General features: G+C 41.8%; 1 protein-coding gene and 1 long non-coding RNA gene across 7 annotated transcripts; one reads left to right on the plus strand and one right to left on the minus strand.

The window, feature by feature from the left end:
- The first annotated feature begins 69 nt into the window (after window positions 1-69).
- Window positions 70-11,288, plus strand: LOC134448705 (uncharacterized). Of its 6 annotated transcripts, none has more exons than XR_010034838.1 (7): window positions 70-298; window positions 732-786; window positions 3,589-3,636; window positions 4,205-4,321; window positions 4,969-5,502; window positions 6,790-6,839; window positions 10,159-11,288. It is a non-coding gene; the product is annotated as an uncharacterized LOC134448705 (long non-coding RNA). The 6 variants fall into 6 exon arrangements; XR_010034839.1 differs by lacking the exon at window positions 3,589-3,636 and having other exon boundaries at window positions 4,969-5,023; window positions 5,421-5,502; XR_010034840.1 differs by lacking the exon at window positions 3,589-3,636 and having other exon boundaries at window positions 4,205-4,254; window positions 4,969-5,023; window positions 5,421-5,502.
- Window positions 11,289-17,648: 6,360 nt separating this feature from the next.
- Window positions 17,649-22,970, minus strand: LOC134449682 (zymogen granule membrane protein 16-like). The gene is made up of 4 exons (XM_063199762.1): window positions 22,892-22,970; window positions 21,732-21,804; window positions 18,813-18,930; window positions 17,649-18,248 (listed from the first exon to the last, which is right to left on the minus strand). The coding sequence occupies exons 2-4, from the start codon at window positions 21,790-21,792 to the stop codon at window positions 17,927-17,929; spliced, it is 501 nt and encodes a 166-aa protein (XP_063055832.1). The 5' UTR covers window positions 21,793-21,804; window positions 22,892-22,970; the 3' UTR covers window positions 17,649-17,926.
- Between the last annotated feature and the right edge of the window lie 2,718 nt (window positions 22,971-25,688).

Below are 25,688 nucleotides of genomic sequence, written 5' to 3' on the forward strand. Positions count from 1 at the left end.
CTCCCCCCTCCTCCCTCTCCCCCGCGGCCCGCGCTCATATCCCTGTCGGCCATTTTGTATCAGATTACCGCGGCCGCCGGGCCAGTAGTACATTTTTACAGAAAAATACAATTATAGGGACTAGGAGGTTGTAAAATGTATACATAAATAACTTGTTTTGGCTGTTAAGCGTATCTTTAGGCACGTAAAAAGTAAGTAAATCGCTCTAGAAATCTGAAGAATGCTTACTCGGCAAAACCATCAGTTGGGTTTGGAGAAGAAATTTCAACGAAGACGTCTTGTGAGAACTTGAAGACATGTAAGTTGACTGACTGGCTTTATGATATGTATTGGTACGTGGTGCACAACAATCTGCTGGGGACTGATAAACTTGTTAAGGGCAGATTATAGTTTAATCGTCTGTAACTGTCGTTCTCAATTGCACTTGAATTAGAACTAGTGAAAGTCGGACTTGAAAGCTAAATAATCTATTTAGCTAGCTCAGGGGTGAACGACAAATCATAGCCAATCAACGGTGCTTTAAATGTCACATATCAACACTAATGGCTATTTTTCGATCATTTTTAGTATATGGGCACTAATAATGCGGACACATTAATACAACAGAACCGTCATGCATATTTGTTTACAGAGTGCTAAAGAGGTAGCTGATTAGCAACTTGTGGCTTCGTTTTTTGTTGACTGTTGTTGGAGTATGTCTTAAGCATTTTCTTGTATCATTGCCTTTTCAGGAGTAGACGAAAGTGCCTGGCAAATCCCACTGATGTGCTTTGTGCGTCTGAACAGGTGTGTAGTGTTTCTTATTTGAAGTTTCAATGTTAAGAAGATGCAATGCCAGTCTGCTTGAATGCCAGAAAGCACGAAAAGCTAAGGCGGAATCTACTAGAGCTCTAATAGCTAGCATTCTCTTGTCGTACAGGGGTGATAGCAGTCCGGCGCCGCGCCGGAAATCCGGCGTAGCGTGGCTGTAGAAAAAAATAATTTCCCCAATATTAATAAAATAATAAATAAACTATCTTGTGTGCCTTCATTAATGTACGGTGAAAATAATGAGCGCGCAACATCCTGTGGTAAGACACGCGAAAGGAACCCAAATGAGCAGCAGCCCATAACATTGTATCATCCCGACACCTTAACAGCTGTAAAATGTAACATTTTTTATGTCTCGAGTCACTCGCAAGCAGCGCCTAGATCGACCGGTAGTTCTGGTGAAGGGAACTGCAAAGTGTCCGGTGGTGCACAGATAAGAGTTAGCCTATAGACTCTAAGACTTACTGGTTACCCTTCTTAGACATTTCACTATAGCTTGCTTTGTGATTTGGGTGTTAAACCGTGTGGATGTAGCCTAAGTGGAATACTTGTGAAGTTATGTGATCAAGACAACGTTTGAAGGTAAGGCGATTTGGTTATTAATTTACTCGCTGTGGCATTGTGGCGTGGGCCATATGATTTTGGCTTGCGCTGGCTAGTATTGCTAGCCTCATGCTTGGAAATCACTGAGAGAATATATGTTTGAAATAGATTCGGCTTTTTTCCTTCATTCATGTGCGCTAAATGACTGCGCAATGTTGACAAACTTTGATGAAAAGTAGTATGCTCAAGACGGTAGGCTAGGCTATGCCCGTCATGATACTTTTTTTTTCTTGATGTGGTGCGTTAAATGTCTGCATTGGAATAGCGGCTACCATTCGCAGCACGTCCAAATGACTGTGGAATGCTTGAAATTGGACCGCTATGTTTCACATTTGAGACATGGCTTAACCTGCAACTGTGTGACTGCTTTGGAATGGATTGAATCGACCAGTCTGTTCATAACGGATGCATCAAGGTTTACAATTTACCACTTTAGAATGATTTGGGCATCCCTGCTTCACCCCTTGAAGCGTGAGCTGGGTTCTTGGATGTTGGTCTGTTGATTGAGGGATGGTGTTTTGCGCCATTCCTAGACAAACCATGTGTCAAAAACTGATTTCAGGGAGATGTTCATAATAGTTTTGTTGACTAAACCAACTAGCGCGCTCTCTATAATCAGTCGCGCTGTGTGGGAAAAAACTCGAACAGCCTCCTCGCACAGGTTCACACAGCCTTTCCATTGCGCGCGCTCCATCTCATAGCCCGTCTGCGTAATCGAATCGAATTATTCCACGCACGATGCACAGGTTATCTTGCCTGCACGGTCTCACTGGTATTACAAAAAACGGGATACTTTAGCCCGAGTCATGCAGGGAGCCATCATCAATATCACAACTCCCTTCATGAACTTCAGTTAGCCTACTTCATGTCTGGATTTCTTGTGGCCACCGTGCACATGCAGTGAATGTTCATCTTATTATTGTCATGCCCCGGGGCTATTTTCATGAAGCGTAGTTGAATTCGGTCCTGTCTTTATTTATGTTGTTTTCTGTTGTTATCTTTGCAACTCATACAATGTGTGTGTGCGCGCACGCGAGTGATTTTCATGTAGGCTATTTTAATTGACGACAAGCCAATGCGAAAGTCGCATAGTCACTGCCTTGTCCATAATAGCCTGTTCTGTCATCTGTGGAGTCGGAAATTAGCAATGGGAACGTGGGCCTACATGTAGCCCTAATTATGCGCGTGTGCCCTAAATATTTAATGTAGTTCTAGGCCTAATTAAAGGGCGTTTCCCTACAACGGGAAGGCATTGGTTGATGGGTAGACCATGGGGCCATGAGTATCTAAACATATGTCAGCAAGTAGACAAGTTAGGTCTATATGAACAATGTCCCAATGAACATGAAACGAATCAGCACACATCACCTCTTTTATTTTAGACAGAGAGTAGTTACTGTGCTTTGGCGTAGTATTGCCCCTACTGAACTGTCTTGGTATGGCTGCTACATATGCAGCTTTGGGTTAATTAAATGTGGTAAAATATGCACCATGCTGTCAGAAATGCATTCTGGTGTTTCAATGTTGCATTGTGGTTCAATACCCACCTCAATAACTATGCTGCAACATCACAAGCCTAGAATGCACTTCTAACTGCATACATTGGTATTCGTTTTTACAACTAGAATCGAACATGGCCAGTTTCTATCAGTCAATCTTAAGTGCTAGCCTACTAAGATGGGAATGATCTGTCTTTTCGTGAATAACACATAGGCACAAGGAAAAAATGAAAAACTCAAAAATGAGACTATTAAATTTTTGAATAATGGGTCAAAATTAGGCCTAGCTACATTATGTCACATATGCAGTAGGGCCTATGTTGTCGTCGTCGTGTCCCCNCCCCCCGAAAANAGTTCAGGCTCAGGATTTTTTTTCACTATCACCCCTGTGTCGTATGCAGTCCTCTGATGACCTTTGTTGATATTGTTTAGCACTAGATGAAGTATGTTCTGTAAAATGAAAAATACACCGCCTGATAAACACGCTGGGAGGGAGAAGGGGTAGCTTTACTCTTTCGTGATGTGAGACACTCGTTTAAACGTGATGAGAGAACCTTGCTTACCGGTACGCTGCCTAACCTTGTCTTAGGTTGTCATGTCAAACCTGTCATTCCTAGTATTTTCTTGTCATCACAGTATAAATCTATTAACACAAATTTCTGTCATTTATTTACAGAAACCACTGCAGTGAGGCTTGACATGATTATTCCTCATTCATTGCCTGGTAATACAGTGGAAGAACTTTTATAAGACTGTCTGGCAATTATTTTATTTTATTATCTGCATGTATTTATTTACACCGGTATGAAGTGAAATTACTACCATGCTAAAGATGCCACCCAACTGCACAACATGTACATTCCCATAACATCTCCATAACCAGTCCACACTTCTGGTGTGAGACTAACGCCTGAATAAGATGGGCTTACCCATACAATAAATTAAATGCCATTCTTTCTTAAACCCATACACTTCCTTACCACAAATAAGCTTATTTAATTCTTAATTATTTAGACTAAAGGAAACAGTCATGGGTAAGTTTGAGTCAGATTTGTACCCTGAGTGTTGTCAGTTCGATTCCCAACCTGCTAAATTGGAGAGGGTGTTTATTAACAAGTGCTCTCCCCATTCCCCACCCTGCGCATGGTACCATTCTGCTGCAATGCTCCCCTGGGGCACCAACTAGGCTGCAGCATTAGTGTAATTTCAATGTGTGCGGTGTCATAATGACGATTGGACTTTTCCATCGCGTCTTTAACTTTTTCTGTCTTTTTCTAATCCTCTCTCCGCAGCCAGCCTGCCACCCTGCCCAGCCCTCACCCAAAAACATCACAAGATGAAGGTGATCAGTTGCAGCATTTGCATAGTATGAAGGAGTAACGCAACCAAGTGATCAATGTATTCAAAAAGTATGCATACCAAACTCCATTTGGCCCTTATACTTATTAATAGTAATTCAGTGTGACGTGTTATACAGTATCGCTGTGTCTCAGATGGCGCACCTATGCACTTTGAGCACAATGTTCCAGTGCATAACCAATATGCCAGGGGTGTCAAAATTGCCTGAGGGCCAAATTCGGTGTGTATGCACTTCAATTTCACACACCCTCTTTACCCATATATGACATTTCAAATGTGCCTGCACATTAGTGATGTCAACAATAATCAATTAGGAAAATGCCCAAATTGATGCGGCATATTTTTTAATGTTTCAATTACTTCTGTGGGCATTTCTGGAGTAAATGAACTTTACATTAAATGAAAGCACTTCAAGCATTGAAAACGGGAGGATTGCAGGACACACAGCAGCCAATAAAATGTTGTTCAGTGTCTGACTGCTTGTACTGCCTCATGACAGATAAAAATGTGCAATGCTTTCAGTAGAAATGTAATGCATTGCAATGCATCGTACAATCGGACTGAATCGATTTGAAATGAAGCGTTACCTCCTGAATCGTAATCGAATTGTAAGGGTAGTGGCAATGCATTCCACTACTGCACATATACTGTTGTTGGAGTATGTCTCAAGCATTTTCTTGTATCATTGCCTTTTCAGGAGTAGATGAGAGTGCCTGGCAAATCCCACTGATGTGCTTTGTGCGTCTGAACAGGTGTGTAGTGTTTCTTATTTGAAGTTTCAATGTTAAGAAGATGCAATGCCAGTCTGCTTGAATGCCAGAAAGCACGAAAAGCTAAGGCGGAATCTACTAGAGCTCTAGCATTCTCTTGTCGTATGCAGTCCTCTGATGGCCTTTGTTGATATTGTTTAGCACTAGATGAAGTATGTTCTGTAAAATGAAAAATACACCGCCTGATAAACACGCTGGGAGGGAGAAGGGGTAGCTTTAGGCTCTTTCGTGATGTGAGAGACTCTCGTCTAAACGTAAATAAGAGAACCTTGCTTATGCCGTCTAACCTTGTCTTAAGTTGTCAAACCTGTCATTCCTATTATTTTCTTGTTATCACAGTATAAATCTATTAACTGAAATGTCTGTCATTTATTTACAGAAACCACTGCAGTGAGGCTTGACATGGTTATCCCTGATTCATTGCCTGGTAATACAGTGGAGAAACGTTGTAAGACTGTCTGGTAATTAATATTTTATTTTATATTATGCATGTATTTATTTATGTATGAAGTGAAATGACTACCTTGCCAATGATGCCACCCAACTGCACAACATGTACATTCCCATAAAATCTCCATAACCAGTCCACACTTCTGGTGTGAGACAAACACCTGAATAAGATGGGCTTACCCATGAAATAAAATTATTGTAATTCTTTCTTAAACCCATATACACTTCCTAACCACAAATAAGATTATTTAATTCTTAAAGGGGTATGCCACTATTTTGGGGCTTAATGCAGTTAAAATCGTTGGCTGGGGTTTATAAAGGTGGTAAAGTGTCTTATTTTTCATGTTAAGCGTTGTCTTGCTTTAAGACAAGTTAAAAGAGGGAATATGTCGCTAAGCTAGTGAAAGTCAATGCATCCGTGTAGCATTGTAGCATGCTACATGGATACATTGACTTTCACTAGCTTAGCGACATATTCCCTCTTTTAACTTGTCTTAAAGCAAGGCAATGGCTTACATGAAAAATAAGACACTTTACCACCTTTATAAACCCCAGCCAACGATTTTAACTGTATTAAGCCCCAAAATAGTGGCATAACCCTTTAAAGGACCAGTTCAGTCAATTTCAATATGCTGTTGTATCGCTCACACTACCCTTGACTTGTTAGTACCCGGTGATGCCACATTTTTTGACTCAGCCCTTTCCGAGACATGAGCTATTCTAATGGGGGCAGAGTTTGTTTACGTTTTAAACAAAATTAACATAGGCCTACTCCAAATATTTTCCCAAACGGTATTGCTGTTTGCTAGTTGTCTGCTGATGTTGTACAACCTTTTGGATGTTTTTGGGAATAAATAAAAATGTTTTTTTGAAATGTAAACAAAGCGCTGCCCCCATTACAATGACCAGGATTTTGGAAATGGCTGAAGAAGAAAAAAAACACAGGTACTGACAAGTCCAGGGTAGTGTGGGCATTACAACTGCATGTTGAATTTGACTAAACTGGTCCTTTAATTACTTAGTCTAAAGGATAAACAGTCATGGGTAAGTTAGAGTCAGAATTGTACCCTGAATTATTTTATTCCCAACCTGCCAAAGTGGAGAGGGTGATTATTAACAATTATTATTCTCCCCATTTCCCACCCTGCACATGGTACCATTCTGCTGCAATGCTCCCCTGGGGCACCAACTGGGCTGCAGCATTAATGTCATTTCAATGTGTGCGGTGTCATAATGACGATTGGACTTTTCCATCGCGTCTTTAACTTTTTCTCTCTTTTTTTATCCTCTCTCCGCAGCCAGCCTGCCACTCTGCCCAGCCCTCACCCAAAGCAATCACAAGATCAAGGTGATCAGTTGCAGCATTTGCATAGTATGAAGGAGTAATGCAACCTAGTGAAGTATCGTAATGCAACCAAGTGATCAATGTATTGAAAAAGTATGCACGTTACCTCCCGAATCGTAATCGAATTGTAAGGGCAGTGCCAATGCATTCCACTACTCAGGGTGTATGCAGGGTTGTAAAAAGTATTAAAAGGTGATAAATTAAAAAGCCAAAATTTAATGGCATTAAAAGTTGTACATTTCCTCAAAAGGTATTATTTTTGGAAAAACAAGGTATTTTTTCTTTAGTGACACCATTTTGATACAAAAAAAATCTTTGTTTATTCACCGTTTTATCACAGTTTTTTCATACACCAGTGATTCGTGCAACAGTAGCCACCTGACCTAGTTCATAGCAGAGTCGTGCCGTAGGTCTATGCCGTAGAAAGCAGACTGTTGAACAGTATGGCCAAGTGATCAATGTCAGTGTTTCCCACACCTTGAGGAAACTATGGCGGCCCGCCATAGTTTAAATCTGGCCGCCATAGTTTCCGAAAATGTAAAAAAAAAAAAAAAAAAAATTTTTTTTCCCTTTAAAAAAAAAAAAAAAAAAAAACGATTTCCGTTTTTGTTAAAAAACGATTTGAATTACGATTTCCTTCGCATTTTCCTCCTGGAGTAAATACATCCTATAGAGAAAACCACAAGTGCTTGAAAGACAGAGGGATCAAAAGCCTAGTCAAGTTGTTATAGTTACGGTAACTTGGGTTTGGGCAGGGACGCAGGAAGTGGGGTGCTCCGGGTGCTGGACAACAGAGGCAGCTGCATCATAGCCTTTCTACCTAGGCTACTGCATCACAGTATTAGGCCTACCCTAAATTCAGACATAGTTTTTTTTCCCTCATTATTATTCTAAAATAGAAACACAAAATATGAATATTTTCTACTTTTTTAATACTTATAAGTAGTTTGAAATGTGAATGCAATTTTGGTTTGAAATGAGTGATGAACTTTTAGACCCCAACCAGACCGGAACAGTGGTGTAGAACGGTAGCCTACAGCCAGTGACGCGGGAGAGATGTTTGTTTTGTTTAGCTTGTGGTGTCAAGGTAGTAATAAATGTGGTATTAACAGCGATATGTTGGTTTGGGCATGCATCAACATACACGGTCTTAAACCCATTGGAGGAGCTAACTTCTTGTGAAGAGAAGTCTCATCACTTTGGTGATCAAACATGGACCAACTAAGCAAGGAATTAGGTGAATTTAAAGTGCGACGGGAGAAGGGAATGTCACCAAAATTGTGCATCGTGTCAGGTAAGAAGTGACTTTTGTTCCTTGCGGTGGAGATTGGATTCGTAGTAGCACATTGGTAGGCTAGGTCTTGCCTATTGCTGGTGAAGTCTATCTTAGCCTCGGAGTTCATAACTGTTGCCAAAGTTGAATTGCCGCGGTGTGAAATGGCTGTGCTATTGTTAGATGTTTTGGACTTTTGTAGTGGTGGCGATTTGTTCCTTTTGCCTCTTGCTGCTGATTTGACCACCGTTTAGCCTATGGCCTACGTCAAATGCAAACTAAAGGTGGCTTTCACACTCTCCCTGTATCAATAGCCAGCAATGGCACGGGCTGCTTTGGCGCTTAGCCTACTTCTCTCGCCGATCACAGCACAAACTCTTTGGCCGTCAGAGTGTAATCACATACGGGAAGCATTATGCCTGTCTGTGTGTCGTGCGTGCTTTTGTGCGCGGGCGGGGAGACAGGGCAGTTGTCCTGATCTTATGCATCTTGAGATACACAGTCGCAATTGCAAGACAATCTAAATTGTTTGATAGCCCGGTCACCTCTCACAAGTGCATCGCATGGCCTAGTCATGCATTTCTACTCATTTCACACATTGTAGACTGCCCATGGAGAAGAGAGGAACTGTCACGGCAGCGCGATTTGCTCTTGAACACGCCCTCACCTCCACATTAGGTGCGCGTTTCCCTTCCGCAAGAAGAACTTAATAATTTTGAAGTGAAATGTTAAACAAAAAAAAGGTAAAATCTAGTCATCCTTGGTTAGGCTACATAAAACATGAAGAAGTTAGTCAGACGGGATTCGCCATTCTTCATCCTAAAATTGATTAGAATGCAGGAAATTGGATCTAAAAAACACATTTTTTTTTTCTGGGAGAGGACTCCCAGAGCCTCTGCCGACCACAGCACCCCCTGGTCAAAATGAGTTCCTGCGTTCCTGTTTGGGAGCAATATAAAAAAAAAATTCAGAGAAGGGACAGTTGGGATGAGTTTACTAACACTCCCCAGGCTTTGTTTTACAGTTATAATGAGTTAGGTGACAGGCCTTCATTGACACAGCAGAGGAGACATCGGGCTGCATATAGAAATGAATGTGTAATGAATGTGAATATAGACATAAATGTGTAATATGTTGTTCAGCCCTTTTAATGGAAGGAATTTTGAAAAACTGGCCCTGTGACCAGCACCCCTCATGTAGAATGTGTACGCCTATGTGTGTGGGGGAAAAGGCATAGCCTACCCTCTTAGACCCTTTTTGTCTATGCGTTACACACAGTGATCTTAAATTCTTATCTCTGCTCCTATTTTGTTTTATTATTGTTTTCATTATATAGACCCCTGCATGAGGGACAAATGAAACTGTGTTGTAAACAGAAATGATTCACTGTACTGCATTTTTTGACAATGACAATGTACTACTATTATACATGTCATGGGTAAAATGGGTAGCCTTATTTCTCAAAATATAAATGGCTGAAATGTTGGCCCAGGCCTATAGTTTCTCCATGTGCCAATGTCATACTTTACTCATTGTTTTGCCGTTTTGCATTCACGCTGTGTGAATACAACCCCCCCCCCAAAGGCCCGCGTGAGAAGACCCACCCCGGAAAAAAAATCCCTGCTGCCCCCATAGTTTCCAAAATTTCTGTGGGAAACACTGAATGTATTGAAAAAGTATGCACGTTACCTCCTGAATCGTAATCGAATTGTAAGGGCAGTGCCAATGCATTCCACTACTGCAAATATTGAGCTGCATATTAGTGTGAGCTGTTCCATTGGCCTGTGCCCACTTATATTCCTGTGACACCAAATTTCATTTTCATACACTATACATTAATGGTGTGTGGGCCAACTGTAATGCACATTTGAAATGACTTTGTGGGCCGAATAAAAGGACTCAGCGGGCCAGATTTGCCCCCCGGGCCTGAGTTCGAGGTCCCTGCAATCTGCCATACACACTGAAACCTAGTGCCTGAGGTGCACAAGTGTGCCCTCTGAGACACAGTATGTGTCTACAATTAACACATCTTGAATGGTTTTGTTTTAGAATGAGCTCCTGCTGTTGACGGACATCCACCAGGCTGTGCAGTGACTGCTGACCAATAAGGGTTGAAAGGACGGGTAGAGGAGTGGAGGTGGACATGGAGCCCTTTGTGTTCGACTTCGAAATACAAGAGGACATGGAGGACTTCTCGAAGGACTGCCAGGCCGTACTGGCAACATGTGCCCACCCTAACACTCACACTTTCCCTAAAGTTTTGGTATCAAGGTCTGTGTCTGGCAGTGCAATGAACTTGCGCACACCTAGTGGTGTTGCGGTAAGCAACCACTTGGCCAACTGAAACAAAGATGCGAGGCGAATTAATTGTTATTACCAAAATATTGTCAGCATTTCAGTGCAACAGTGTTTAGATAAGTACCTAATAAGCTAGTTGAGCCTGTGGGTTTGTATTCGATTTACAACGGCTAACACTCATAAACAAACAAACACACACCCACCCACACACACACACACACACACACTCCCAACATTTCCTTTGACTCTCCCACACACTCCAAAACAACTCCAGTTGAGAAAATGTTCTTTTCTAATCTCACCATTACGGTCTTCCTGGATGATATCAGAATAACAGCCACTCTTGGAAATGTGTAGTAAATGTTTTATTTATGTACACGTTTATACTTCAGTTGTTTTCATTTAGTATTGTGTTTGCTTTCTTATCTTAACAAATAAGATGCTTCAGAGGCTGAGAGTGCACATAGTTAAATGTCTGCACATATGTAATTATTCATATTTTAATTAAAAGTTTATTTTTGTGTTTTTTTTGTTTTGTTTGATTGTCCTGGTCCGTCTTTGGTGGATTTAAAACTGTGTTTGTCTAATAAACAAATTTGATTTAATTGAACCAATTGAAAACATAGGCTACTTTGGCCTTCCCTTGTCTTTTCCATTTGGCTAAGTCTTTAAACAGTAATATCTGCTAGAAGTAGACCTATCTACCGGGAGTTGTGGATGTTTGGGCGCCCTTTGTTATCATGACAAGTTTAAATCAAAGAAAGATGCATTTTATGTTTATATTTGGGTTATCTTAGTTTAACATGCAGCCTATGTGATTAATCAAAGGTAAGTGCAACAATACTCATTATTTCAAGGTTCTTTGCCGTGAATTTTAAAGACTGAACATTGTAGGACTTGTCATGATTTAAACAAAAAAAAGTAAAATATTAATGTTTAAGTAGGCCTATTTTGCTGATTAGTGGATTTTAACAGACTCTTAAACAAAATCCTGCAATACAATAACCGTCAGTTAAATGCATCAATAAGAATAATAATAGAGTATAATAATCGAGATGGCCGACAGGGAGATGGGTTTTTAACCGTACAACATGATTGCATTGACTGCCTGGGCCAAGATGGCCGACAGGGACATGGATGGGCTGCCTGGGCCAAGATGGCCGACAGGGATATAGAGAGGGATATGGCGCTACAGTCCGCAGCCAGACATACTTGGAGCAAACTGGTGTAGGGGTGTGAGACAAGACTCATATACACACGAGAGTGAGTTGTTGATCAACCAGTTCATGGGAGCGTGACCTCGGAGGCGGTCTGCAGACGAGCATGGACGGGGATAGAGCTCGAAAGTGACGTCACTTCCCCCGATTTCATGGGACCTCAACGGCGTTTTTAGCCGAAAATCGTAGCATGTAATCCAATGGCGGTATTAAAATGATATTTCGATCCCCTTCGAGTTGTGCCACGAGCTCCATATACTGTATGTTGTTTCTGATATTTTTGCTTAATTTTTCGTACGAACCCCCAAACTTTTTAGAAAGCTGTGTTTCTTCACATTTTTCATGCCGACGGCCTCGGAACAAAACATTGATACTTCTGCATGAATAATCTTTATCTAGCCTCTTAAACAGCATATTTGTAGCCCAGCGCATATCATGACTGAGATCAGAAGATATTTACTCTCTACCATGTTGTTAGATGGTCAGCTTAGGTCCCGTGAAACGCGGAACTAAGGGGCGGGACTTTCGAGCTCTATAAGCAACTGCAGGTGTTGCAAGATCCGACTGCAGTCTCATTCATCCCGCGATAGTTTGACACCATGTGACATGTCACCTCGTCAACGCAACATGACTGAAATTTAGAAGTTAGACAGGAAATCTAACCGTCATGCAGCGTTTTCATCCAGAGTGCATTGCTATACATGTTGACGGAAAATCGAATGAGCTTAGTGTCTGTCCCCATCTGTGGTTCCCACTTCTGTGTCTGTCCCTGACCGTGTTCCTGTACATTCAACCTGTTTCCCTGCACCTGGTTTCGCCAATGTCACTGTGCCCGTCCGTCCCCATTCCTGTCACTGTCCCAGTCACAGTGCCCATCAAAGTCCTTGTGTTTGTTCCTGTACTTGTTCCCCAGTCTACAATGTCTACCCCTGATCCTCCGTCTGACGGTGCATACACACCAACGGACATGTCCGCGTTGCTCCTTGAAAATAGAACTCGAGTCTATTTTCCTGCGCAGACGTCCGTGTTCAATGCGCAGCTCCATTGAAAATGAATGGCTGCTGCCCGCGGATAGAACGTGGACATTAACTGTGCAGTGTGAAAGGCAGCCCTTGAACCTCTCGGACTCTAACTGCTCACGGAGACGTTAAGGAAACGTACCGTCTGTGTGTGCATGTACCGTGACTCCGCCTGCCCTGTGTCTGATGCCGCATTCCCCAGTGGTATAGGCAACCAGGAGTCAGCTATCTCCCACTTGAACAGGCCCGGAGTGGACCCTTTTCTCAGTCCGGGAATTTAATTCAAATTCAGGCCACTCTGATACGGAGGACAAAATGCACGCCTCCCTCTTAGCATCTGACTTCCCTATAGCCTAGGATTATTATTAAATTTAACAATTAAATTAAATGTAGGCCTAACAATTTTAATTAACAATTAAAAAGTAATGTAGGCTTCATAGACGATTATTGATTAAACAGTGGTTGCCTTTTTCTTTTGGTCTAATTTTGATGCATTTTCAGCAATTTAGTCATCTTAAATCCTGCTACCCGTTTCCACTGTGGTAGTACTGGGCTCCATGGTAGGCATGCTGCATACATCCTATCCTCTCATTCACGTATTTGTTTACTTATTTAATTATGGCTTTGTTAAATCATCTACACGATTTAATCTACACATATCATGGTCTTCTTCTATAGATGCCATATTTTATAGGCCTATCATCATAAACATCTATTTTGACTAACTCTTTCCCTCTACCTGGCCCTTCAGTAGCCTACTCCTGCCCTCACCTGGATCATCATGGCCTGCTGCGCTGATGCTAGAAAGCATTCCATAGGCTAAAGACGACATTTCATATTAAGTTGATGTTTGCGCACCTGTGGAAATGCTGCACGATATAACAGCGAGAGGAAATAGGCTACAGTTGCAGAGGAGCTAAAGCATGACGGCGACTTTGAAACTGTCTATCAAAAACGGCAAATGTAAGGATTCCGTTCTTCCTTGAGGATACACACTGCAAGCACGGGATGTAGGCGAACGTGTCTGCATGTATTGAAAATAGAACAGATTCCCGCGGGCGTGAAGGGGCTCAGCACACATTACAATTAATGGTCATTCGCTGAGGGCTTTCACGGTGCTGATTCCCGCGGATAGAACGTGCAAACTCTCCAGTAGGCTAATTAATTTTTAAAAAGACAACTAAACTGTCCAGCGCGCGCGAACCAAGAGCCTATTGGTATACAGCACTTATAAATGATTTAAACAGCATCTACTAACAAATAGCCTATTTAACAACAAATGTAATAGCCTCTGTTTAATATAGGCCTATGTACTGTGTTAATAACTGATAGTGCGCGCCGGTGGTAATGCAAGGCAATGCGTGATGAAGCGTTTGGCAACTCTCTTCATCAAATGGAATGTAGCCTAATGTAAAGCAACACGTTTTCGTTTTTTCTAAAATAGGAATACACTTCTAAGCCATAGGACATAGGCCATAAAGCCTACATTGTGACATTCTCAAAGCTGACAGTAAGTTGACAGTTGATTTGACATAGCAAACATCGCCACGTTATAGCCTATTTGCATAGGCTAGAGTCTAATACCGGTATGTCTATTGCGTTAATCTGTGCGCGCTGGTGGTAGGCTACAAATAAAGCGTGATGAAGCGTTTGGCAATCTGTTCATCAAAATGGTTAACTGGCATGTAAAGCAACACATTTTCGGTTCTTCTACGGAAATAAGAATGCACTTTAAAGCATAGATAATCCTTTAGCCTACAGTGTGACATTTTTAAAAGTTGACAGTTGCAAACGCTCGCCACGTTATATGATAAAATTCATAACCAGGGCAATTATCTATATCTCTTTCAGTAACCTACCAGCTTGTCTTGAGAAGATGTCAGTTAATTTGGCACATGTGGCTGCCACCTCCTTTCTTTTTTTTTAATTTTAGCCCTCTCCGTTCCGCCCAGCCCTTTTCTGCTTTCCATCACTGACGCTCTGTTTCGCGCCAGTGTGATTTAAAAAGACGATCCTTGGCCCAAACCATCTGAAACACCTGGGAGGGGTCGGGGGGAATTATGATGCTTACATGGTAGTAGAACCACAGATTTTCTAGGAGGGGTCTGGACCTATTTAATCCACTATGATGCAGCTGGTGGTTGAAACTTAATTGATATTAATGCAAGAATAAGACACAAGAAGTGACCAAAAAAAAGAGTTAAAATTAGTTGTCGCCGTGGGCCACTTCCATGGTTTGGGCCGGGAAAACTCCCGATCACTTTAATGTCCACCCCGGCATTGCACTTGAAAGTGTTCCAACCAGCAAATCAAAGAAACTACAAACATGGAGGGACAAAAAAATAGGCCTACATATTCACTCCTCAAAGATGTCAATAATGTAAACAACACCATGCGTTCTTTTCATTTAGCTGCATTTCATCTTTGAAAGAGGCAATGTCAATATAACTACATCTTAGAGTTGATTCGGACAGCTTTAACGGTTGCAAAACCGCCCGTGAACTTTTCTATTTGTCCATAGAATGATGATTGCTGAGTAATGTGCAACATAAATTCCTAACACTGAGTGCTGCCATTGCTGTGATGACATCACGATTGTCAAAGGGACGAAGTTAGTTTGCTTCGATTTTGCCCCAGCTCGTGACTTGAACATTCCGCTTCAACAGGCGTTCCAATGCATTTCAGCAAGTAGGAGGTCAGAAACATCCCATCTCCCACTGTTGGAGAATGCGGCATGACTCTGCCTCCGATTCCGCCTGTCCCTCCGACTCTGCCCCGTGTTCGGTCCTCTGGTGCTTCTGAGCCTACCATTTGTCCCGTGCGCTGTGCCCTGCCTTGCCAGTTCCTCCTCTCCAGACTTCCCCCTCTTGTGTGCTCTGTGCTTCCAAAGGACTTCCAAAGCACACATAAAATGTGCTTATGTCACGTTTTAGTCCTGTCATTGTCCCTGTCATTATGCTCTTGTGTTTTCCTCTCTTGTTCTTGGCCCCGCACTTGTTTGTGCCTACCTGTACTTGTTCCATGTTCCTAATTTTGATTGCTTATCTGTGTTCAGTTTTCCTGTTCTCCAGAAACTATTGTCATTTTTTATTTCTTTCTGTGGTGTTCCTGTTTGTTTCAATTGGTGTCTTGTTGTCGTTGCATGTCATTTGCTGTGTTTATATGAGGAATTTAATTCGGAATTAACTGACTTTATTTCTGATTAAAGCATAATTCCGCTTTGAAAATGTCATGTACATACCTCTTAATATGGAATTAAAGGAAAGATCAAAGTAAACCCTATGGAACTATTTACGTCTGAATTACTAAATCGGAATTAAAAATATAATGTAATTGTAAAATAGTGATTGTCTGCTCATTGTTCTTGCCTGTTTCCCCCTTTTATAGCCCACACCTGTTCTTGTTAACCCTGTTAGTCACCTGTCAGCCTCCTGTTCCCTTGCCATTGTTTCTACCTGTCTTGTCTGTTCATTGTCTTTGATTGCAGCTTTAATTAAATCTATTCTTTGATTTAAATTTCATAAACCCATCATAGATCAAATGTTCCTATGCACATATTCTGTTGCATATTTGTGAGCTGTTTCACTGTCCTGGGCCCACTCATATTCCTGTGACACACCAAATTTCATGTTTCATGTCTTATTGCGCTATATATTAATGGTGTATGTGGACCAACGTCACAGGCCACATAAAATTACTCAGGCCTGAGTTTGACATCCCTGGCATGAATGATCAGTGTGGCCTTCTCCTCCATTCTCTGCTGTGACGGGAAGGCGGGAGTTCTTAAAATGTATGTGCTGTCCCCATGTACAGAGTGAATTGCATTGCATGCTGTGTGAGGTCAATGATAAATGGCAGTGAATTTCATGTCTTCTCATTTCCAAGATGCTTTTATTACCTCCGCCAAGGAGGTTATGTTTTCGGTCGCGTTGGTTTGTCTCTTTGTCTATCTGTTTATCAGCAGCATAACTCAAAAACTAATCAACAGATTTGGACGAAACTTTGTGGAGTTGTTGATAATGACCCAAGGTCACAAGTGATGAAATTCTGGTGGTGATCCGGATCACGAACTGGAACCAGGACTTTTTGAAAGATTCTGTCAGCAGGATAACTCAAAAACGAATCAACTGATTTGGACGAAACTTTGTGGAGTTGTTAGTAATGACCCAAGGAACAAGTGATTCAATTCTGGTGGTGATCCGGATCACGACCGGAACCAGGACTTTTTAAAAGATTCTTCACCATTGCTGGCCTATATATTTATACGCCCCTAGTGACCAGAAATTGAATTGCGGGGACTCCAAAAAAAGAAGGCAGAAAGACTTAGGGTGTAACATAGTCAAATGTATCAAGCAGCTTCTTTGGCGGAGGTCTGCGCTCTCTGAGTGCTTCTAGTTGGTAGATATTGTACAGTTCGTCATGAAGACTGATGTTCATAGAGTAAAATATTGACAAATTGTGTCTGCTGCCATTATTCAGATACATAGTTATTATGGCTATTACTCAATGTCACAAGAAACAGTGATACTAATCAACCGATATGCATGGTCTTGCAATTTCTCAGCAGGCTAAACATTTGAAAGATGAGCTTAACTCCAAAGCCGTGTGGTATAGGCTAGACAGAAGTTTTATTTTGCAAAAGTGTTTAAATAAATACATCCTCACCAGTGTAAAAAAAAAAGTCAACTCACTCAGTGTACAGACAGTGCTAAATTGACTGGCAGTGTAGCCTACAAAAATGAATAGTGAGGAAGAATAACATTACATAAAGGCTAGTAGATGCTTTTGTCCAAAACGACTTACAAATGAGGACACAATCAGTAGCATACTGTTGATTGATGTACAGAATATATAAGCCCAAGCAGAGTTGGTGCATTAATTTTTGTGCAAGATTTGTGCAGGGTTTAGTACAGAGCCATGGAATTCAGAGTTGTGACAATCGGGGTGCAGGAAGTCGGTTGGTGACATAGTCTCCAGCTAAAAGAAAGTCGCTGCCTAGGCCTAACACAGAACCACCACATAACAAGCAAAGATGACATACAGTAGAAATAAATTAAATTACATTAACCTTTACTGCACTCTATCTGATGAACGTTCACTTCCTATAACTATTTTGGAACTATGTCAATGGCAATCTGTGTGTCAAAGGCTCCATGAGTCGCTATCTTTGTGTAAAAATGCACCACTGAGGTCAGTAGGATTGGCCTAACTCTTACTTCCATGGCCCTGGTTTAGTATAATGCTTCAGAGGTGAGTGTAGAAGAGAAGAGTCGTTTTCTAGCATTAGTGTGATGCCGTTGTGTTGACCTCTCCCCAGTGCGCCGCAATGGAGGTGATGCCACCAGAGTTGTGCCTGCCACTGAGTTTCAGGAGCTCGCTGCCGCTGTGGGCGGGATATAAGTTGAAGGAGTAGCCGGTTGGCAGCCCAACAATCAGAGAACGGCCCCTGTTGGTGCCAAATCCAATCTGATAAATGTAGTGGCTGGTGTGGTACTTCCCCCACACCTGCACAATCGTCTCCCCTTCGAAGAGCTCCATCTCATTCTCTGTGGCATACTTGCGGCCGTACACAGGAGTCCAGGCGAAGTTGTACCTTAGCTGGAAGCTGGAAGAAAAAAAAACATGCATAACAGACTGTTTTAAAAAAAAATACATTGTGCACAAACTGGAACCAAGTGAAAATTACAGTGATGAATTAGGTCTATATTTCAGGCAGTCCAACAAAATCCCGGACATTTCTGAAATTCCCCCCGGACATTTTTTTAGGTCTCAAAAGTAGGACATGTCCGGGGAAAACCGGACGCCTGGTCACCCTAGCACAAAGCACACATGAAATGGTAGGCCTACACCTACAGTATATCTGGATGCCGTGACAGCAAGATCCTAGCCGATTGCCTATTGAAGTAGACAAACCCACCTGTGGCAGGCAACATTTTTAGCTGCTGGATCGGTTTAGGCTACCAGCCTTCAGTTCCACAGCTTTACCCATGGTGCAGTGCCAGGATATACTTTACATTTTTCATGCTACAGCCTGGGACGCACAGTAAAGCTAGTCTCCTGTCTCTTATGATACAAACACAAGTAACATCATACAGACTGACATATACGTGGTCCCACATCTGAATGTTACTATTAGGTTTCTACAAAATACAAATAGCTGTAGTTTTACCCAGTTATGTAGCTATTGTAGACTTCCCAGACTCGTACAGCAGTGATGCGTCCTTCTCCCTCGGTAGCGTATGCTGTGCCCTCTCCCCTGCCCACCGCTGGGGAATAGGAGTAGCCCGCTGGAGAAGAGAAACCACAGGAGGTGTTCAACAACACATCGCCTCATTTAATCATATCAGTCACATGATCAAAATGTCTCTTGTCTATCACTCTAAAAATTAAGTATGGAAGAACGGCCAACGAGGTGTCCCGATATCAAGGGAAATAATGGACAAGGCGGAGCGTTCTAACAGCCCGACGGCACAGACGAAGGGCTGTTCGCTTCGCCAAGTCAATTTTCCCTTGATATCGGGACACCTCGAAGGCCGTTATTCCGCTTATCACCCGGTTACCAGCATTTAAGTATTAATTTATTAATATGTTGAGCTAAGGCTTCATGAGAAAGTAGAATCTAACACTGTGTGGTCCGGTTCTCGATTCTGATTGACTGATAGTTGTGGTCAATCGAGCATAAACCTACACCTTTCCCATGAAAATTCTATGTGCGTCCAAATTAGACCCAGCGCATCTACGTGTGTTTTCTGGCAGCGCGACGCACGCACGCACGCACGCCGAGTAACGTTGCCGGGGTAACCACAATCACTTCCTCAACTTGTCAACTCAGTCGCAGATGAAATTAATTGTCATTAAAGCGTTTTTAAAGAAATTTGGTCAGCGATTAATTGTAACAGTGTTAGATGAGGAATAAACCACTTGAGTCCGTGGGTTACGCTTATTGATAACGGGCAAGGGGACGTTTACGGCACTCCACTTAGCGTCGTGCCCCACTCCCCTTGGCCGTTATCAATCGAGCGTAACCCACGGCCTCTCGTGGCTCATTGCTTAAATTTAACACTGTGCGGTCCAGTTCTCGATTCTGATTGGCTGATAGCTGTGGTCAATCGAGAGTAAACCTACACCTTCCACCTGAAGATTCTATGCGCGTCTAAGTTAGACCAAGCGCATCTACGTTGGTAATGAGAATATGTTGCAGTTGGGGTAGGGAGTCTGCAAGAAGAGCACACCTTTGCACTAACTGTGGTTGGGGTATCTGTGTGATTGCAAAGACATTTTATTCCAGAGGTGTTTATCGCCTCCTTGTTGAGTTTTTGTAACGAGTGTGTGTCTGGCAGCGCGACGTACGCACGCAAACCGAGTAACGTTGCCGGGGTAACCACAATCACTTCCTCAACCACAACGGATCAAATTAATTGTTATTAAAGCGTTTTTAAAGAAATTTGGTCAGCGATTAAGTGTAACAGTGTTAGATAAGCAATAAGCCACTTGAGTCCGTGGGTTATGCTCAATTGATAACGGGCAAGGGGACGTTTACGGCACTCCGCTTCGCGTCGTGCCCCACTCCCCTTGCCCGCTATCAATTGCATAACCCACGGCCTCTCGTGGCTTATTGCTTAATTAACCTGCATTTGATAGGTCTACGTTTCTATGGGGACCACTTCCTAATCTAGTGAGACGCGCCTCTATCGGAGGCATGTAAGGATGCGTGCAGAACGTTGGGGTGACTTGCCAACCAAATGCGATAGAATTGACGACTGCATTTTGACTTGACAACCAAATGCGATAGAATTAACGACTGGCTCTTGGCTTGACAACCAAATGCGATAGAATTAACGACGGGGTCTTGGCCATAGCAACCTGCAGTTTAGAATTAGGTGCTGTTTCCACGTAGCAGGATATTTTTTTAGCAGGGTATTTTTTTCTCCTGCTACGTGGAAACGCAACATGTGGATAAAAACAAATCCTCCATTGTAACAAATGCGTTTCAGACCCCTAAACAGGATAATTTTTTTCTCCTGCTATTTTTTTCTCCTGCACCTGGATTTTTAAATATCTGCTACGTGGAAACGGAAGGCCAAAACCAATGCAAAACCAATACAAGCAGGAGAAAAAAATGTCCACATATAAAAATATCCAGCTACGTGGAAACGGCACCTTAGAAAAGAAGCAACTTGGACGCCCGCACGCCCGCATGATATCATAGGTGTCCTGCTCTCAGGGAATAAAGGACACCTGCTCTGCCAATCAGAAGATGTACTGTCTGCCCACTGGGTGATAAAAGTAAGGGTTAACGTTCGGCGAGAAGGTCGCTACCGTGGAATAGCAGCACGACAGAGAGAATCTTTAGACCCCGAAGCGGAGCGGAGGGGTCTTGTTCTCTCTGAAGTGCTGCTATTCCACAAAGCGACCGACTCGCCGAAAGTTAACCCGCTTATTATATGGATATACTTAAATGATTCACACATGGCGGGGACATTTCTTTAGACCTAGGCCTATTCAATGTAAAGATTGTCGCTGCGCAAAACAAAACAGTGCCGTTGTGGAACACCGCTAGGCAACAGCTAGGTAGCCAGGACAACAGGTGTTGTCTATCACAGCAGCTGATTAGAGTGACAAAAGACCGGACCCTCTGCGGAGTGATATGAAACATTCGCTTTAGCCACTGACTTGTATACAAGCCAGTGGCTTTAGCAGTGAACGTCTTGTTGCCATTGACAGCGGTAGACAACGGGTGCTGTCCATCACAGCAGCTGATTAGAGTCTTGTTGAAAAGTCGCTTTAGCAGTGAAAAGTCTTGTTGCCATTGACAGCGGTCTGTTATAGACCAACCCGTCCGTTATCGAAAAATAACAGACGTCCGAACGTTGGGGAGCCCCGTTGAAATGAATGGAGCATTCGACAGATGACGTCACAACCATATAATAAAAGTTCTTTAAGGAATGTGCAGGTTCTTCTGTTTTCCATCTGTTTTCCTTGAGGTTTTCCAAGAACTTTTGGTTCCTCCACAGTGGCAGGTTAGCTGAAGGTTCTTTCAGGAACTTTGTCATATCTAGTGTGTTGAACTATTAACTCCTGCTCTCACCGTTACTCAGGGATGTGGCTCCCAGCAGGCACAAGACCATCAGAGACAACATGTTGTACATCCTTATGGTGCTCTGAAAAGGAATAAAATAAAAAGTGAATGTGTATAGATGTAGAAATAAATACAGTACAGTGCAGTACAGTACAGTGTTATATATAAGTAAAAATGCATTTCATCATAGAGCTATTCTATACTGTACTTCTTTAAAATTCCTCAGAATAAATTAGATAATTTGATACATACGATTAACAATCTGTTATAAATATTATAAGCCGTAGCAATGATTGGTTGAATTCAATAAAGATTTTCACATCTGTTTAATTGTATTTATTAAACAAGGATTTTAATAATGACAAATGCTAAAACAAAAAAATGGATGAGTTGCTGGTAATCATGCAAGAAATTGACTTTTGGAGAAGGCCAAGTAGAGCATTGCAGTTAGTCATCTCTGGAGGAAATACAGTACACTTGCCATGAACATTATGCTTCATTCACAACAGCACGAAGTTAACATATACACAATTTATGTATGCCTATTGTAATATCATGTAAAATTCAAATAAGAACTATATTTTTGCACTCACATGAAGCCAACTTTGTTAAGGACAAAGACTGTTTAAGGGAATATGAAGGTCCATTATCTAAACCAATGGCATGAAAGTAAATTGTATGCAATTCAAAGAAGAACTATCATTCTGAACAATTTTTAAGAGGAGGACAGTTGAAGATAATGAATCTATCACATCACCATCTATAGTGTTGTTGTCTAGTGTAGAATGAGTCAGACAAGCGCACCTGTTCCTTTTTTCCTCAATTCTAAATCTCACTGTTGGCCAGTGTAATGACCTCAGCACTGGGGTAATGTGGTATCTTTTCTTTGTTTTAGTTAAAATTCTCGCTGCAGAATTTTTGATTATTTGCACCTGCTTGAGTGACTTTTTGGGAAAGACCTATAAGTAGGGTATTGCACCTCGACAGGTAATAAAAGCGCACATTAATTTCTCCAGATCCTGTTTAGATACACAATCTTTAATCTTAGCTATGTTCATTAGGTGCCCAAAAGCTGATTTAGTTGTGTTTTTGATGTGAGCATTGAAACTGAGATCCCATCACCATCTATAGTGTTGTTGTCTAGTGTAGAGTGAGACAGACAAGCGTACCTGTTCCTTGGAGCGCTCAACGACTGCTGCAACTGAGGACTGCCACGCCACAGGGAGCTGTTACTTCAAGTGATCTTCTCAGGCTGATAAATCTTTTTTATGCAATCTGCCACATACCTGTTGTGTGTCTTCACTATGACGTCTGCATACATACCACAGGAGTCTGTCGCTGTAGTTGTCATGGGTCATTTAAGAGGAAACGCGGAAATGCAGAGGACGTGCTGCTGGGAAGTACCATGAAGAATTCAGGAAATGAATGTCAATTTCAGTTTTTTTTTTCTTCTTGTGTCTTTGTTTTCTTGAGGACAATTATATAGTTAGTTTTAGACAAAATCCTATTTGCCTGATAAAGCCTACATTTAGCTTAGAATGCGGCTTTCTTGTGCAGTAGTTTTATAATTGTATGTATTCAAAATTATTAACATAACTTAAGTGAGAGAGGAATTCAAAATAGGATGCAAGTATCTCTCAGTGATCTACAAAATATGGTACAGACAGTATAGTTTAGTAGAGTACAGCATTAGCATTAGTATAGTATAGTATAGTATAGTATAGTATAGTATAGTATAGTATAGTATAGTATGTCTTGCAACAAAACATTTCATTTTTATGACTGACATTCTAAAGAAACCTGGGGCAGCTGGATGCCACAAAACCAAAGGGAACATGCCCATGTTTGTTTGCATTACTTATCTTACTAAGACTTGAGTGACAGTCAAAAAAAATGGTGCCATAAATCAATGGGAATGTCTGTGCCTGAAGATTATTTTTGTCACCCTTGCACATGCAGAGTAATTACAGGGCACATGTTCACCCTCGGGCAAATCTGTACTGCACACCTGTACATGGTACTGTAACTGCAGGAGACACCTTGGTGAAGAGGTTGGAGAGCCTGTTATAAATAAGCTGTTACCGGAATGCCAATCACCAAGTCATTATGTATTACGGTCTTACTAAATGCCCTGTGCACTGTCATAGTGGTGTAGTACTATGGTGGGAAAGTGTTGTCAGTGAAATAGGAATGGTGTGTGTTCAGGGACACCATTAAAGGTGCACTGTGTAATATTTTTAGTACCTGTAGTTTATTTCCAGAATTCATGCTACCCATTCACAAATGTTACATTTTTAATGAATATTTACCCCCACCATCATAGGCGTGCACAGCTAGGGATGAGGAGGTGCTAAAGCACCCGCCCCTTTGCCCCACTAGACACAAAATGCCCTTTTTGAAAGCTTTTTTGGACTTTTTTGACACAATGTACTGTGATCCATGTTTACATGAACACGTACAAATGCTTGATGATCAATAGCATGTCACAAAAACGCACAGATACAATATATATCCTCTATACTATAGCCTAGTAAGGCATGCAGCAGAAGTTCCATATGCCCCCACCCTTCCCTTGAACACATGTCTGTCAAAATGTCATAATATAATTGTAATACCTACTGCCACCATCCAAACACAGACAGCAAAGATTGATGCACACCATGCTGGCGCACAACAAAACCTGATCCTTCTAACCAGTAGATTTTGCGATGGCTCAGGAATCAACTATGATGTTGTTAATGTATTCCATCTCTGCGTAGTTGCACCATTTCAACACAGAGCTAAGAGTATTCTTAAACCTGAAATAATGTTTCTGAAACCGTTTTAATGGTTCATGACGAACTTAGGGTTAGAGTATTTGTATTGTTTTATTCGTGCAGCACCTTTCCAAACAACAATGGCAAACAAACAAATATGGGCATGGTGAATATTTGAATACTGCTAATTACAGTACATGAAAGAGAAACTGACCATTCAGGTTTAGGTGTTAAGTAGTGTATGTGTCACCATGAACGGTAAGACAGGTTTCGCTTCATTCGGCCAATGTCTTGTAGTAGGACATCTAGTCTTACACTACTCTTGGCAGAAAAAAAAAATCATGACCAACTTCTCGGACACTGGGGGAAAAAAGTCCACAGGTCATATCCTCATTGTTGAGAGAAAATCTGAGGCCCTTGAAGGAAACAGTTGTCATCAGATAATTTGTGATGGAATACAATTATGAAACCAAATTTGTAGCGATGTGGATGTGTTTTTGCACTATAAAAAATGTTTCGTCAACTACAAAGTATCACAACCTGCAAGAGACGCTACGTTTATATGGTGACGATAAAAACAGAAGTTGCAAAAGTAGTGTCTCGACTTCAATTTTTCAATGCCTTTCACACAAGGACACAAAATATTTTATGAAAAGTGAAAGTGTCTTCAAACGGCTTCACTCTAGAAGGAGTCTTCAGATTTTTGCCTGCCATTCCTCTAAGCTCTTGACACATGACTGCACAACGACCCACAGCACCAACCATCTGGTGAAGCTTGTGGACGATACAACACTGGTGGGCCTCATCACTAAGGGCAAGGACACAACCCACCCTGCACACAAACTGTTCACTTCCTGCACACAAACTGTTCACACTCCACTTCCGTACCACCAGACTAGCAAACAGCTCCGTCTATACGCCAAGCAATCAGGATGTTGAACACTCAACCCACCCTCACATCACTGACAGCCCCCCCACCCACCAGCCAGTCAGAACGCACGCAAACACATAAACATGTTGCTGCTGCTTATCATGCCACTTGAATGACTGTACTGAAAAACTAGTTACCAACCTCAGGTGAATACACACAACACACTTTAGCTCTGATTCAAACTGTGTTATTTATCTCAATACGCCAATACTACTACCACTTTTTAGAATGTCATACTAGGACAATGTAAATATTGCACATTTCAAATTACTTACTTTA

This window comes from Engraulis encrasicolus, chromosome 5 (genome assembly GCF_034702125.1).
Source record: "Engraulis encrasicolus isolate BLACKSEA-1 chromosome 5, IST_EnEncr_1.0, whole genome shotgun sequence".
Classification (NCBI taxonomy): domain Eukaryota; kingdom Metazoa; phylum Chordata; class Actinopteri; order Clupeiformes; family Engraulidae; genus Engraulis; species Engraulis encrasicolus.